General features: G+C 47.5%; 1 protein-coding gene across 8 annotated transcripts in view; it reads left to right on the top strand.

The window, feature by feature from the left end:
• Positions 1-16458, top strand: part of DIDO1 (death inducer-obliterator 1) — a 62726-nt gene that overhangs the window by 18100 nt on the left and 28168 nt on the right. For 4 of the 8 annotated variants that reach the window (XM_045363286.3, XM_045363285.3, XM_045363284.3 and 1 more), the window contains exons 2-7: positions 5432-5645; positions 6631-6828; positions 9292-10132; positions 10902-11223; positions 13848-14060; positions 15715-15928. In XM_045363286.3, the coding sequence (XP_045219221.2) occupies positions 9294-10132; positions 10902-11223; positions 13848-14060; positions 15715-15928 (1588 nt within the window). In that variant the 5' untranslated portion in view covers positions 5432-5645; positions 6631-6828; positions 9292-9293. The remainder of the gene's footprint in view (positions 1-5431; positions 5646-6630; positions 6829-9291; positions 10133-10901; positions 11224-13847; positions 14061-15714; positions 15929-16458) is intronic. The other 4 variants (XM_005569546.5, XM_005569548.5, XM_005569545.5 and 1 more) reach the window with 1 other exon arrangement.

Here is a 16458-nt window from a genome sequence, read left to right as displayed (position 1 = left end):
CTTCCGAATTCAAACTTGGTGTCATCTTCGTTCAGCTTCTGAAATGCTCTAGCATATACTCAGAGTGACTGTGGAAACAGCACGGAATGTTAGTGTTGTGCAGACTGCTTTGATCCTGGGGGCCTCCCAAAAGGACCCCTGGACCACCCTTTTTGAGAACCACTTCTCTAGGAGTTGTAAAATAGTTGGCTGTAAACACTTGGGGAAATTGATGACTTCTAGGAAGATAAGCTGTGTCTTTGAACAGTTTTTAGTGGTTCAACCACGTGCTTGCCACTTGGGGCAAGTGTGGAATCAGTCTTCGCTGTCACCTGTAAAGCTGTTCCAGTACACACCTCCCTCAAAGTGCCCTGCACATCCGCTTGCTGAATCCTCAGCAGCAACTCCTGCAGCAGTGAAAATCAGGGGTTGGGTGGGAGGCAAGAGTAGGCTGTGCTTGGGGCCATGGAATTGCACAGGTCTCTAAGGGTGTGGACCAAGGAAGACATAAAGGAACAGTGATTTAAACCCGTAATAAACAGATGCGCTTGAGGGGAAGCAGCCCACGCAGTACCCTGCGGGGATGACCTCCCGAAGCGCACCCTATCCCGCATGGTCTCCAGAGAGCTCACACTGCCACACATGTGGCATGAGGTGGATTTCTTCATGGGGACAAGAACCTGTGCCTTGTGGTCCTCACCAAGGCCCGGGCGGTAACCTTTTATTAGGCAGCCGGAATCCTGGTATATAGAATTGGGGCTGTATCTTAGTGTTTGAAACCATATTTTCTTTTTTGCTGAGAGGCAAGAGGAGCCCATCAAAGGTAGTAGTTTAGGAGACTTTATGTCCAGCCATTAACTAGAGAACAATAAACCTCACTTCTCCTTAACCTCGATAAATGATTTTATGTGACTGTTTCTGGTTCCTGGCATTCATTTGGAGAGTTGAAATTTCCCACCTGAGTTGCCCACCAAGGTCACAAGCCTGTGTTTTGCACGAGAAAGTGGATAGAGGGAAATGGCAGAATTGTTGCAAGCTCACACCGGGGAGCTTGGGAGCTTGGCAGCCTGGCTGTAGCCCAGGGCTGACCAAAGCGTTAGTCCTCAGCAGGTTTTTCAGTAACAAGTTTTGCTTTTTGTCTCCGTGTATCTATAAAAACACAAATACCCAAGAAATGTAAAACAACAATATAGGTTGTTTCTGGATTTTTCTCTGTATTTTCCTTGTGAAAAACATATTGTGTTGTGGCACCCTTGCTGCTTTTTTTTTTGAGAGGGAGTTTTGCTCTTGTTGCCCAGACTGGAGTACAGTGGCACAATCTCAGCTCAGTGCAACCCCCGCCTCCCCGGTTTAAGTGATTCTCCTACCTCAGCCTCCCAAGTAGCTGGGATTACAGGCACCCGCCACCACACCCTGCTAATTTTTGTGTTTTTAGTAGAGATGGGGGTTTCATCATGTTGGCCAGGCTGGTCTCAAACTCCTGACCTCAGGTGATCCACCTGCCTCAGCCTCCCAAAGTGCAGGCATGAGCCACCGCACCCGGCCCAGAATAATTTTTATAATGACAGTGTTACTTGGTAAGCAGCAAAACTTTGAATTTGCCTTCTGAAGGATTTAAATGTAATCTCTGCAATTGAGTCAGAGTCTGCATAGATACTGAAGTAAATGAAAGTTGGGCTTCTCCGTTTCCTTGTGGGCCCAGATCTCTCTCTCTCCCGGTTTGGTGAGTGCGGCACAGTTTCCTGCTGCAAGCTGGTGAAGCTTTGAGTGGGCCGTCGTGGTACAGCAACGGCTGCTGCTGGTGACTGGAGAACACATCGCATTTGGGGATGTCTAGTTTTTAGGTATATCCTCCTAGTGACTGTTCTATTAGTGAAAACTGAGCTATCAAGAGTCTTTTATTGGGTAATCTTTCCTTCATTTGTGGTAGTTTAAAGAACTTTTAGTTAGTGTCTTCTCTTTCCCTCCTCATCTGCATAATAAACAGATTGATGAGCCAGGAGGCCCTTAATAGGCAAAATAGAAATAAACGGAAACTTTGGCCTCTACCCTGTGAGAGTTAACAAAATAATGAAGTTTAGAATAGTGAGGTTTTACTGTAGCGTTATAATTTCTGACTGGTGGGTTAAAATTGTTTTGAGTATTGTTTCAGGGGAATATGAGGTTTGAAGAAACAGAATGTTTGCCACCAGGCGAGGTAAAATATGCATTTTTGTTTTATCTTTCTGCTTAGAAGTCAGAGCTCTTTTCTTGGAGGTGTGATGTTATGAAAATAGAAACTTAATTATGGTCATATGTCATATGTTAAAGTGTCTTGGAGATTAATTACTCAGAAACTAGTCTCAGGTTTTTGGAACTGAAAATCTTTAGGTGGGGGCTGGGCACCGTGGCTCACATCTGTGGTGTCCCAGCTCCTCAGGTGGAGGCGGAAGGATTGGAAGGATCGTTTGAACTTGTGTGGTGGAGGCTGCAGTGCGCCCTGATCATGTGGCTGCACCCCAACCTGGAAGTGGGCATGCTTGAGTTGATTACTCCAAGCAGATTTTAGAGTAGTACAAGTTGAGTGCACAGATTTGCGGTGGTTGCACACCCATGCTTTTGTAATAGTTGTAGTTGGGCTTTTTAAAGTAACATAGAGCTGACCTTTCGGGAGGATATTTTTATTTGGTTTTTAAGAAATTTCACTTTTGGCTGCTTCCTGTTTTGGTGAGTTGGGGAATCTGAGGGGAGATTAACAGGTAGTTATAGAACACTTGTGGAGGGAAATGTTTAAAGTCTCTTCTGATGTCTGAAGCATAGATATGTATTATTGCTTTGCACATACCCAGTGTACTCCTAAACTGGTAGAAATGGCATGTTGCCACAGTTCTCTGTGTTCCATGGACCCCTGAGGGGGAAGTCCTTGAAGACTTTTCTGGGGCTAAGAGGTGAAGATGACTTCTGCATAATAGTCATTTAATAGTACAGGCCTGTTCTGTTGAGTTTGACATTTGCGCCAGTGGCACAGGGCAGATTGGAGCCTCTTCAGCACCGTGCATGGGCACCAAATGTTTAGAATATGCCAATTTTCCCAAATAATGTCCCTGATGATGCAGTAAATATTAATTTTATTCATTTGGAACCCCCAAACATACATCTTTTTAACTTTCTGTGTGATTAAATGTCAAGTCACATATAAAGCCCCTGCTGCATCCCCACGTGGGTAGTGTCCACGCACAGCCCTAGGGGATTGAGCTGGGAGCTGACAACAACAGACGGAGGACAGTTTTCAGACTTGGCATGTGGCAGGCGTTTTGTCCAAAACAAAGGATGTCTCAAAGAACGAACGAACAGTATTTGTTGCTAAGGATAAAATTTGAGCTTTGGGGTGAAAATTGGAAGTTTAGAAAACTTGTATCTGCCATCGTAAACTTGATGGCTTTCTAGTAACTAAAGTCTTCGTGGAGATTGGACCTGACATTATCAGCCAGGTGAGGTGACTCACACCTGTAATCCCAGCACTCTGGAAGGCGGAGGTGGATAAATGCTTGATCCCAGGAGTTCGAGACCAGCATCAGCAACATAGACCCTGTCTCTACAAAAAAAATGTAAACATTAACCGGGCATGGTGGCATGACCTGTAGTCCCAGCTACTGGGGAGGGTGAGGTGGGAAGACCGCTTGAGCCTGGTGGCAGTGTGGGTGGGGGAGGTGCTGAGGCTGCAGTGAGCCTTGCTTGCACCACTGCACTCCAGCCTGGGCAGCAGAAAAAAGAAATGTTTGTTTTATGCTATCTGATGAGATGTGTGGACATTGAGAATCTCTGTCTGCAACTTGAACCCGTGTCATCCAGGTGACCAGCATGCACATGGGTCCAGAGTGCAAGGACGTGTTCAGAGTAAACACAGCAGTCAATTTTCGAGTAAGAAACTGCTACTTGGCGAGAGTTGGTGTAGTATCAGTGCACATCCACAGTTATGTGAACATGGTTACAATACTCCATTCTAAAGACTTGTCTGCGTGAGGCGAGATTTTGATGCCGTGTTTTAGCTGAAACACTCTGTGGGAGCAGATTGAAGGCAGAAGTAGACATGAACGTGGAGCTATCTTCTGTTAAGCCAGAGATTCGCAAAAATATACAACAGGGCCACCCTTCCTGTACGTTTTTGTTTTAGAAGTAACTTTCATTAAAGATACTGTTAATGTATTAATAGGTTTGTTTTTAATACATATTTAGAATTTTGAAAATAGCAATATATTCCACATAAACAACAGCTCTTTGGTGTTCTCAACTTGTAAGGGTAAAGGTGTCTTGAGGCAAAAGGTTTGAGAGCCACCACTCAAGCATTCGGAAATCAGTGTGTGTCCTCTGCTTGAATCACCACTCATCAGCTACTTCCAGTTAATAGGAAATGAAGCAGTTTTCAGCTGGGGGAAAAGATGTGCTTAGAAATGTAGAGAAATACTAAATTTGGTACATTCTGTTTTAACGTGTCGTTTGTTCACTTCCCAGTTTCAAGGATACACACAGTTTTCTTTCTGGGGAAAAGTCGTTACTGATACAATGTGGTTGCAGTTTTCTGAGCACATTCCCTCTGCGATGTGCTGTGTGGTGTGTAGAATCACACACTAATTCCGCACACCCACAAGTTATGTTAGAACACGGTGTTTTTTGCTTGTGCCTTGATATACATGTTTTTATTTTACAAGCTGACTGAAATGTTATAGTACGTTTTCTTTATTGAAGGCATTATGAAAATAAATCAGTTTTGTAAAGGAAAGTGATCTGATCTTTTCTGAAGGTATATCCTTCATTGAATTCTACTTAACAGAAATAACTACGTTTTTCTGATTACTCAGAACTCAAATCTAGTAGCGTGTTTATTTTGCAGATTAACGTAAATTGAATTTTTAGAAATCAGTTTTCATTCCTGAGAACTTCTTAATTTGTTTGCTTTTATAAATGTTCAGTGTTGGCTGGGCACAGTGGCTCGTGCCTGTAATCCCCAAAACTCTGGAGGCTGAGGCAGGAGGATTGCTTGAGGCTAGGAGTTCAGGACCAGCCTGGATAACATAGCAAAACCCTGTCTCTAAAAGAAATTTTTTCAAAAATTAGCTGGGCATAGTGGCACGCATCCATAGTCCCAGTTGCTCATGAGACTAAGCTGGGAGGATCACTTGAGCCCAGGAGTTTGAGACTGTAGTGAGCCATGATCGGGCCACTGCACTCCAGCCTGGGCAATGAAGCAAGATGCCAACTCTTTAAAAAGTGAAATAAAATAAATTAAATGCTCAGTGTTGCGAAATATAAGTTTATTTCCAGTGTTTTCTGAACAGTCATTTCTGAATTCTTGAAGTAGTTGTTTTGAGTATGATAGTTGTACCACATTGAAGAGATAGTGACTATGAAGATGCCATTTGGCTCATCAGAGGGAATGTCTACGTGATCCTTGTCTTATTTTTATTTTTTGTAGAGATGGTGTCTACATGCTGACATGTTGCCTGGGCTGGTCTTGAACTCCTGGGCTCAAGCAGTCCTCCCAAGCAGCTGGGATCTCAGATGCGAAATACTGTGCCCAGTTGTCACTGTCCCTTTAAAAGGAGGGGAGTTGGAATGTTTGTCCCTTGTTCTGAGGTTGCCAGGGAGACCACAGAGGGAAGGCAGTTGGTCTTGAGGCTGAGGAAGAGGTGAGAGCGGGGGCTCGGCTTGGGAGTGTGGGCTTTGGGGCAGGGAGCTAGCTAGAAACCAGGCACCTGGAACCTTTGAGTGTTTTGATATGACTATTTGAAAGAGGATACAGGAGAAGTGTTTTTTAAATACACGTGGTGAACTGTATCGTGCTGATTTTAGTAAGTCAAACAGTCTTCTAAAATTTTTCTTGAGTTTTTAATTAAAATAATACAGCTACGATATTAAGAATTTTCAGGCTGGGCGCGGTGGCTCAAGCCTGTAATCCCAGCACTTTGGGAGGCCGAGACGGGCGGATCACGAGGTCAGGAGATCAAGACCATCCTGGCTAACACGGTGAAACCCCGTCTCTACTAAAAAATACAAAAAACTAGCCGGGCGAGGTGGCGGGCGCCTGTAGTCCCAGCTACTCGGGAGGCTGAGGCAGGAGAATGGCGTAAACTCGGGCGGCGGAGCTTGCAGTGAGCTGAGATCCGGCCACTGCACTCCAGCTTGGGCGACAGAGCGAGACTCCGTCTCAAAAAAAAAAAAAAAAAAAGAATTTTCAATAATTACATTCGTATATAATTTCGTTATTCAGTCTTTTCACTTTTTGTTCTTGTTCTTCTGTTTTGTGGTGGATTTTATTGAGTGGGGTCCATCTCGGACATAGGCTCCAAATGGAAAAGAAGCTGATGCTTGGCAACTCATCTCTGGCCCTGGTCTGGCTGTGCCTCTGCCTGTCTCTCTGGGGCAGGCCTAGGACTCCACTCCTTCTTGCGCTGCCCCAACCCCTTTCTCTCGGGGGTTGGTAGCATCTGCTGTCCTGGGTAGACGTCCTTAAGGACACTGCTCGCATGCTTGTTTTCAACCCCCTAGCTGTCTTTGTGGGTCACACGGTATAACTCAAATAATAGGTTACTCGAGAATTCAGTGCTCCCTTTTAATTGTTGTTGGTACGTAATTTACTTAAGATATGTAAAATATTTTCTTATTTTCTTTTAGGAGCTTACTCCATGGGAACAGCCTCTAGATAATCCGAGTTGTTGAAAATACGAAGCCTGTTACTCGTGAACAGTGGCTGACAACAGTGTTGTTGTGAGCCTGGCTGTCTGCTTGGACCAAGAGGTTTCGTCTGCCAGGGTTTTTTGGTCGTATTTAGGATTTCAGGGAAAAGTGTCCAAGCTTTCAGTGTTGGAGCAGGTAAGGTATCAATACTGTCAGTAGCAACAAAATTTTAACTGAATGAGTCTGTGTTTGCTATTTATAAAGTGGCATTTGTAAAGAAACTGATGGAATGTAGTACTTGTATTTATTTGAAATACACTCAGCCATTTGATCAGCAGTCTCTGTAGCAGCAGATTCTGCATCTATGGATTCCACCAGCTGCCGATTGAAAATATTTGGGGGGCAAACAATAAATAACAATAAAAAATAAAAATTTTATGAAACAGTGTAGTACAGCAACTGTTTCTATGATGTACTCTAGAGGTGATTTAAATACTTGAGAGGTTGTACATAGGTCATATGCAAATAGTCTGTTCTCTCTTTAATGAGAATCCAGTTTTATAAACTAGAGCTCTTCCCATAGAAAGCTACCAGCATGGAGGCACCAGCCCTTTTCAGCTGGGTTGGAACTTCATAGGCCCAGAGGCAGAGGGGACTGCAGCTTTGTGCCCTTCTGGGCAAAGGCTGGTGCGAGCCCTTCAAACTCCATCTTCAATAGAAACTCCAAGTGTTGCATGAAAACATGGGCTTGACCCTCTTTTGAGATGACTGTCACATTTCTTGCAAATATTTTGGCTTGCACAAGCAGAAAAACTTTCCCTAAATGTAAAATTTCCAATGAGAATGAATAAGCCATTTTAACTGATGTGGTTTAATAATTGCTCTACCATATATATTTGTAAGCAGTATTCTCTGCTTTGCCCTTAACCTTTGAGGTCAGCGTTGCCTCCTGGATCAGAGCAGTTCCTTGTGACTTGCCTGGAGTCACCTGGCTGGTGAAGGAAGCCCCCTTTCTGTTTACCACCATCTCTAGTGCCCCCCTCACACAGCAGCCTCCAGAGTTTGCACCCTGACTTGGAGTCGCTGCTGGCACCCTGATCGAGTTTAGCTGTGTCCTTTAACAATGGGGTCAGCTCAGGCGAGCAGAGAAGTGATGGGTCCCTTATCTCCAAGGCTTCTGTGGAGTGACCTGGGGGTGTGGGTCACATTTACAGAGCATGGAGGCCATGGCCAGGCAGCATCACAGGAAATGAGAAGTGACAGCATTTAGAGGGAAGCAAAAAGAACAACACAGGTTGCAAGTAATTTTCCATTTTGTATTTTTTTTCTTTTTTTTTTTTTTGAGACTGAGTCTTGCTCTATCGCCCAGGCTGGAGTGCAGTGGCGTGATCGCGGCTCACTGCAACCTCAGCCTCCCGGGTGCAAGCGATTCTCCTGCCTCAGCCTCCCAAGTATGTGGGATTACAGGCGCCCACCACCATGCCCGACTCGTTTTTGTATTTTTAGTAGGGACGGGGTTTCACCATCTTGGCCAGGCTGGTCTCGAACTCCTAACCTCCAGTGATCCACCTGCCTCGGCCTCCCAAAGTGCTGGGATAATAGGCTTGAGCCACCAGGCCCGGCCCCATTTTGTATATTTTTTAAGGCTTTCATTTTATGCCTGTCCTTCCCCCAGGATGGAACATGGCATAAAATCAGAGACATCATTAGCATTTACATATAATTAAAACTTGGACAGCTTGGAAAAGAATTCTCAAAGTATATACTATCTTTTTCAGATTTTTGTCGTTTCAACAAGACTAAAAGTTTCACAAATAAGATTCTTTAATAATGTATTAGAATGAAAGTGAAAAAGAATACAGAAAAGTAATGTATTGGCCTGGCATGGGGGCTCACTCCAGCCTGGGGACAGAGCAAGACTCCATCTCATAAAGTGATCGCCTTGACCATATTTTCTAAGTGCCCCAGTTGTATGTTGCTGCTAACAATATCTCCAAAGCTCAGTAGACTAAGACAAGCTTTGTTTCATATGACACAGTCTGTGGGTTGGGAGTCGGGCAGTTCTCTCACCTTGTGCCCATGAGGGTCAATGAGGGCCATTCCCTTGGCAGCAGGGCTGGCACGCAGGGTCCCAGATAGTGAGAGCATCCTTCCTGGCCCCAGCCCCTGGTTGGGGAGCTGAAAGTCGGGACTCAGCTTCTTCATACCCTCTTTTCAGCATGGTAGTGGCCAGCCCATGCTTGCAAAGTCCAGAACAGACTTGGGTCCCCTTGCAGGCCACGTCCAAACTGGCACAGCGTCTTGTTCACTGTGCTTGTGGTCAGAGCAGCCCATCTGCCTGCAGAGGTACTGAGGAACTCGTGCCGCCTCTGAGCTACCCCACTGTACTGTCCATTATTTCATATTTATCCCTGCTACCTGGCTTGTGAAGCCTTTTCCTAAGCAGTTAAATGATGAAATTGTACATTTGATTTGCTAGCTGTATTTTTGTCTAAACATTAGTTGTTTATTAAAATTATCTTTACGAATCATCTCGAATCATCTCACATAGCACACATTAGGAAACACTGGTCAGAAGGACTTGGTTTGTGTTTGGCGGCAATGTCATCTTTTGTTCGGTGGTCGGTTGGTCATGATGTGCTTACACTTTTCCACTAGGTATGGATGACAAAGGTGACCCGAGCAACGAGGAGGCACCTAAGGCCATCAAACCCACCAGCAAAGAGTTCAGGAAAACATGGGGTTTTCGAAGGACCACTATCGCCAAGCGAGAGGGTGCAGGGGATGCAGAGGCTGACCCACTAGAGCCACCGCCCCCACAGCAGCAGCTGGGCCTGTCCCTGCGGCGCAGTGGGAGGCAGCCCAAGCGCACTGAGCGTGTGGAGCAGTTCCTGACCATTGCGCGGCGCCGCGGCAGGAGGAGCGCGCCCGTCTCCCTGGAGGATTCTGGTGAGCCCACGTCCTGTCCCGCCACAGATGCTGAGACAGCCTCCGAGGGCAGCGTGGAAAGTGCTTCTGAGACCAGAAGCGGCACCCAGTCTGCTTCCACGCCTGTGAAGGAACGACCAGCCTCTTCTGAAAAGGTGAAAGGAGGGGATGACCATGACGACACCTCCGATAGTGACAGCGATGGCCTGACCTTGAAAGAGCTTCAGAATCGCCTTCGCAGGAAGCGGGAACAGGAGCCCACCGAGAGGCCCCTGAAAGGGATCCAGAGTCGCCTGCGGAAGAAGCGCCGGGAGGAGGGTCCTGCTGAAACTGTGGGCTCCGAGGCCAGTGACACTGTGGAGGGTGTCCTGCCCAGTAAGCAGGAGCCCGAGAATGATCAGGGGACTGCGTCCCAGGCTGGGAAAGACGACAGAGAGAGTAAGTTGGAGGGAAAGGCGGCTCAGGACGTCAAAGAGGAGGAGCCTGGAGACTCGGGCAGATCGAAGCCTGAATGTGAGGGTTATGACCCCAATGCCCTATATTGCATTTGCCGTCAGCCTCACAACAACAGGTAGGTCATGTGTGGGCACGCTGCCTCGGCTCCCACAGAAATCCCAGGGTTACAAACAGAATTTTCCATTTGTTTTCATTTTAAAGGGCTATAGAGCTGGGCTGGATGAGCCATTTGTTAAGTTGGAAACGATGAACAAGTCATTGTCAAAAAAGAAACATAGAGTGGCTAAGGACTTCCTAGAGCCACCTCTCCACCCTGGTTGCCACCAGCCACACATGACTGTTTCCAGTCAAGTGAGGAGATGAATAGCTCCCCACCCCAGTCACGTGAGCCACATGCAGCCAGTGGCTCTGTGTAGACGGCACGGAGGAGAATGCGTCTGTCACTCGGGCGACTGTCTGTCTGAGACCGTTCCTCTAGACTGTCCCTTGGGAGACTTAACAGAGGGCCATGTGCAGACTGCAACTAGCCTAGTACAAACATTTGGGGTAGCTCAAAAGACCTCTGCTAGGACTGGATGTCAGATGGTGATAGGCAGCCTGTTGGCTTGGTGCTGGGATAAAGGCATTGGTGCAGTTTTGAGGGGAGACTTGCTGAGGTATTTGTGGTGGAATGCCTTGGAGTTCGCTCCTAAAATGCCCTACTCTTAAAAAATGGTGAACCAAATTTGATTGAATGTTAAAATTAAGGGAAAGGCATGAGGACGTTCTTATTCTCTACTTTGTATATTTGCATTTTTTCATAATGTTAAAACCAATTGGCTTATTAATATGTTGAAAAGTGCTTGTCACTTCCCATTACTAATACCGTTATTTTATAATTTCAGGTTTATGATTTGCTGTGACCGCTGTGAAGAATGGTTTCATGGCGATTGTGTGGGCATTTCTGAGGCTCGAGGGAGGCTTTTGGAAAGGAATGGGGAAGACTATATCTGCCCAAACTGCACCATTCTGCAAGTGCAGGATGAGACTAATTCAGAAACCACAGATCAGCAAGAAGCTAAATTGAGACCTGGAGATGCTGATGGCACCGATTGTACGAGTATAGGAACAATAGAGCAGAAGTCTAGCGAAGACCAAGGGATAAAGGGTAGAATTGAGAAAGCTGCAAATCCAAGTGGCAAGAAGAAACTCAAGATCTTCCAACCTGTAAGTGTCCGCTGAGACAAGCATTCAGCGGTCGGCCTCGTGGGTTTCCTCGCTCTCGCTCTCGATAGGAATTCCTCCCAGGACGGGAGCTGCACCCATGTGGGGCAGTGCCTCTCCTGGGTTCCTGCCTCACTCCACCTGGGTGAGGCCTTTCTATTTTTATTATTACCCTGTCTACCTCCTCTACTATTAATGACTTAATTTTTGAAATCAGCCCATCTTTGAGGATTTGGATGTTGCTTATATGTTTTGTGTGCACTAGTGGAATTGTTTCTGAACGATGGGAGTGGCGGTACTCCTGGGTCACCTGCCATCTCCGGCTTCCTCCTGGTTCTGGTGCTGGCTCCTCGGGGTGTTTGTGTTGAGAGTGTGGTTTGTCTTGTGGCTGTGTTGACTTAATTCTCTCCCCCTGGTGTTTATGACATTTCCCACACGCTGTTGGCTTCTGATGCTGTCTTGTGTTTGCAGTCTCCATTCCAGTCCCCACAGGGCAGGTCTGACTTGGTGTGTTTTCACTCTGGGCCTTCCCGGGTCCCGGACATGTCCCCACCCAGCTACCTGTCCTCTGGCAGGTATTGGAGATTGATGTGTCTAGAAGCATCTCTGCCTTCACACTCTTGCACTGGGTTAGCTGCAACGTGAGGATGTGGGAAGGCCGGGCTGTGCACATAGGAGCGTGCCCTGGAGGCATGGAAGGGCTGAAGGCTCATGCTGCAGCGCTGTCAGGGACCACATCTAGGCATTCAGAGATGAGTGGAAATGGGAATTCATGAGAAAAGTCAGTGATTTTATGTCTTTCTTTTTAAATGTATTGATTCTATTTTTTGTGCAGTTGAGGCTTCGCTCTGTTGCCCAGGCTGGAGTTCAGTGGCACAGTCCCAGCTCACTGCAGTGGGCTTGAGTGATCCTCGCACCTTAGCCTCCCAAGTAGCTGGGACTACAAGCACACACCACCACACCCAACATTTTTTTTTTTTAATTGTCAATGTGCTTGACATAACCCTGCACAAACCTAAATTGTATTCTCAGTTAAACTGAGATTCTGTGGAGGAAAACCAATTCTGTTAAATATTTAATTTGAGAAATAAGGTTTTGCTTATGTATGTGTGAAGGACACGTTCATGTGTGCTGAGGCCTGATCATGGAGACAGACTCTGTAAACAGCAGCAGTCGCGCTGCCTGTGGTACGTGAGTGTCCTCCTGCTGCGTGGTGAGTGACTGCAGTCCTGGCTTGAAGGAGCCCATGTTTATGCCTCCATTTCCATAGGAAGCCTGGGCCTGCTGCTCAGGTCTTACAGGACTGCAGTCACGGTGCAGCAGGGGCTGTGGTCTCGAGAGGCTTGGCGGGGGATTCCCTCACACTGTTTTTACTAGATAAGTGTGTCTGTCTGGGTGTTGTGGCTCACACCTGTAATCCCAGCACTTTGAGAAGTCAAGATGGGAGGATCACTTGAGGCCAAGAGTTCAAGACCAGCCTGGGCAATGTAGTGAGACCCCCATCTCTACAAAAAAATAATTAGCTGGGCGTGGTGGTATGTGCCTGTAGTCCCAGCTACTGGGAAGGCTGAGGTGGATCAATTGAGCTCAGGACATCAAGGCTGCAGTGAGCTATGATTGTGCCACTGCTCTCCGGCCTGGGCAACAGAGCAAGACCCTGTCTCACACAAAAAAAGTATGTGTCATGCAATTTGGGGGGCATACTTTTTTTGGTTTTTTTTTTTGTTTTTTTTTTGAGACGGAGTCTCAGCTCTGTCCCCAGGCTGGAGTGCAATGGCGCGATCTGGGCTCACTGCAAGCTCCGCCTCCCGGGTTCACGCCATTCTCCTGCCTCAGCCTTCCGAGTAGCTGGGACTACAGGCGCCCGCCACCACGCCTGGCTAATTTTTTGTATTTTTAGTAGAGACGGGGTTTCACCCTGTTAGCCAGGATGGTCTCGATCTTCTGACCTCGTGATCCGCCCGCCTCGGCCTCCCAAAGTGCTGGGATTACAGGCGTGAGCCACCACGCCTGGCCTTGGGGAGCATACTTACACTGAAAAATTACTCATTTTTTATCTGACATTCAGATTTCATTGGCATCCTGTATTTTACTTGGCAACCTTGCCCTCAGATCCTAGCTACAGGTAACCCTCTCAAAGCAGGGAAGCTTACTTCAAAACCAGCTCTGAAGTTTTCTCTCTTCACAAAAGACCCAGTTCCTCTTTTAAGGGTTTTTACCTGATTAAGTTTGACCCATTTGACTTGCAGTCATCCCAGTTAGAGCAAAAGCCCTGCATGAGGGTCCTCTAGCTGAGCCTCTTTGTGGATGTGAGGTCCCGTGGGCCCCGCGGGCCCCGCCCACCCTCGGAGGTGCACCTAACTGAGGGCGGGAGTCCAGGGGTCTCCTCAGACTCCTGCCTCCTGCGGGGCATGACGGGCAGTGACAGTGTGAATGCCTTACCTGGAGCAAGGGGATTTTCATAGCTTGAATAAACAAAATAAATGTTTCTTCATATTAAAAGTACTACTAGTATCTCATTTTAAAACTCTGGCCTTGGTACTATAAGTGGTGATTTTACAAGACACACACTTAACTGCTTAAAATTGGCAAGTACATTGTTTGAAGTCATCTGTTTCGCTCTGCAGGTGATAGAGACGCCTGGTGCCTCAAAATGTATTGGTCCCGGGTGCTGTCAGGTGGCGCAGCCCGACTCCGTGTACTGCAGTAATGACTGTATCCTCAAACATGCCGCAGCAACAATGAAGTTTCTAAGCTCAGGTAAAGAACAGAAGCCAAAGCCTAAAGAAAAGATGAAGATGAAGCCAGAGAAGCCCAGTCTTCCAAAATGTGGTGTTCAGGTGAGTGAACCGGGACCACCGCCCGGGCGGTGGATGCATGGGCGCGAGAGCATTTGTTGCAGACCTGTTGGTTTGTCGACCGCGTGCGTGGGGGTGGCAGGTGTAGGAGGCGCACACGTGGTGTCGCCTTGACCTTTGTCTTCCACCTTCCCACCAGTTTTCTCTTTTCTGCCCGTTAGCTGAGGGGTTAATACAAGTGCAGTAAAGCAAATGCTGACAGTGGCACTGCACGGGGGGCATAAGACTTCAGGACACACCCTGCTGTCTTGCGAGAAGAGTCGGTAACCACCCGGTGGAGTTTGTAAAGCGTAGACTTGCAGGCAGGCAGGAGTGGGAGGTGGGTTTGGGGCAAGGCCATGGGCTTCATTTAAGACCCGGCTCTCAGAATTGTCTCATGTTTGTACTCCATGTGATTTGGAAAGAATCAAGGATGTTCAGAAATCACAGACTCTTGTCTTAGACTTGAAGCCCCTTCTGAGGCTCAGGTGGCTGTGGCTGTGTCACTGCCCCTGTTATGTTTGTGACCGGCAAAGCATAACTAGCACTGTTTGAGGAGTTTCTTGATTATTTTCAAATTGATTCCTTAGCCTTCGAATGACTTAATTTTTTTTTTTTTTTTTTTTTTTTGAGACAGAGTCTTGCTCTGTCGCCCAGGCTGGGGTGCAGTGGCCAGATCTCAGCTCACTGCAAGCTCCGCCTCCCGGGTTTAGACCATTCTCCTGCCTCAGCCTCCCGAGTAGCTGGGACTACAGGCGCCCGCCACCTCACCCGGCTAGTTTTTTGTATTTTTTTAGTAGAGACGGGGTTTCACTGTGTTAGCCAGGATGGTCTCGATCTCCTGACCTCATGATCCGCCCTTCTTGGCCTCCCAAAGTGCTGGGATTACAGGCTTGAGCCACCGCGCCCGGCCGAATGACTTAAATTTTTTTTTTTTTTTTTTTTGAGATGGAGTCTCGCTGTGTCTCCCAGGCTGGAGTGCAGTGGCGCGATCTCGGCTCACTGCAAGCTCCGCCCCCTGGGTTCACGCCATTCTCCCGACTCAGCCTCCCAAGTAGCTGGGACTACAGGCGCCCGCTACCACGCCCGGCTAATTTTTTTGTATTTTTAGTAGAGACGGGGTTTCACCGTGTTAGGCAGGATAGTCTCGATCTCCTGACCTCCTGATCCACCCGCCTCGGCCTCCCAAAGTGCTGGGATTACAGGCTTGAGCCACCGCGCCCGGCCGAATGACTTAATTTTTAAGGCTGGTCCTTTTGAACCCTTGGCATTGGGCAGCCTCCTGCGCAGGCCTTTCCACTCATTTGGCTCATTTGGTTCATTGCCGCACTCCTCCTGTCTTGGCAGCCTGTCCAGTGGCTTCTCCTCCTGCCTGTCATCTTGGCAACCTGGCACCTCATCAGGGTTGCAGGTGACTCCATGCCAGGCGCCCTTCATGGAGCGCAAGTGCCTGAAGTCCTCAGTTTTACCCGGGGACACTGCGGGCCCACTGGATACGCAAGTGTGTTGAACGGCTGCCAAGCAGGCACAGGATGGGTGCAGGGTCTTCAGATGGCCTCAAGAAGACATTGGGTCCCCACCTTCATTTCTTAGTGAAATGAAGTGAAGATGTAATTTCTTACCTTCTTAATGATTTGGGGTTTTACTGATTATCCAGGCAGGTATTAAAATCTCTTCTGTGCACAAGAGACCAGCTCCAGAAAAAAAAGAGACCACAGTGAAGAAGGCAGTGGTGGTCCCTGCGCGGAGTGAAGCACTCGGGAAGGAAGCAGCTTGTGAGAGCAGCACGCCGTCGTGGGCGAGCGATCACAATTACAATGCAGTAAAGCCAGAAAAGACTGCTGCTCCCTCGCCGTCACTGTTGTATAAATGTATGTATCACCTAGGGGTTGGCCTCCTGGACCCCTCCCGTTCTTTCTGGATAGCCATCCCCTGGGCCTGTCCAGGACTGGGAGTTGCAGCTGTGTGTTAAGCTGATCACAGACACCGGCTGCACCATCAGCGGGAAGCAGAGCCCATGTCCAGGATGCCTCCTGCTGCCCTGTGTCCATCCCTAGTCTGTCGGGACTTGCTGTCACTGTTTTCCAAAGCTGTACAAACCTCACTGGTGAATGTTCACCTTGATGATTGATTTTTTAATCTCTATTTTCACTGTCAGGCTCTGGTAAGTATTCGTATTCTCTTCATGCCAGTCTGATTGCATAGCCACACTGCCCAGCACTCCACATCCACCCGTCTGCACCATCAGTTGTTTGACGACGGCGCTGTATACGCTTCAGTTTTTCCACATTATCCACAGCCAGCACATGAAAGCATCACTTCTTTTTTATGTTGTGGGAATCTTTGCAAGTTAGTGTTGCATCTGATGCTCAACTTACGTATGCTTTTCAGGTGTACATTT

The sequence above is a fragment of the Macaca fascicularis genome, chromosome 10 (genome assembly GCF_037993035.2).
Source record: "Macaca fascicularis isolate 582-1 chromosome 10, T2T-MFA8v1.1".
In the NCBI taxonomy this organism is placed as follows: domain Eukaryota; kingdom Metazoa; phylum Chordata; class Mammalia; order Primates; family Cercopithecidae; genus Macaca; species Macaca fascicularis.
This window is presented reverse-complemented; position numbering and strand designations above follow the sequence as displayed.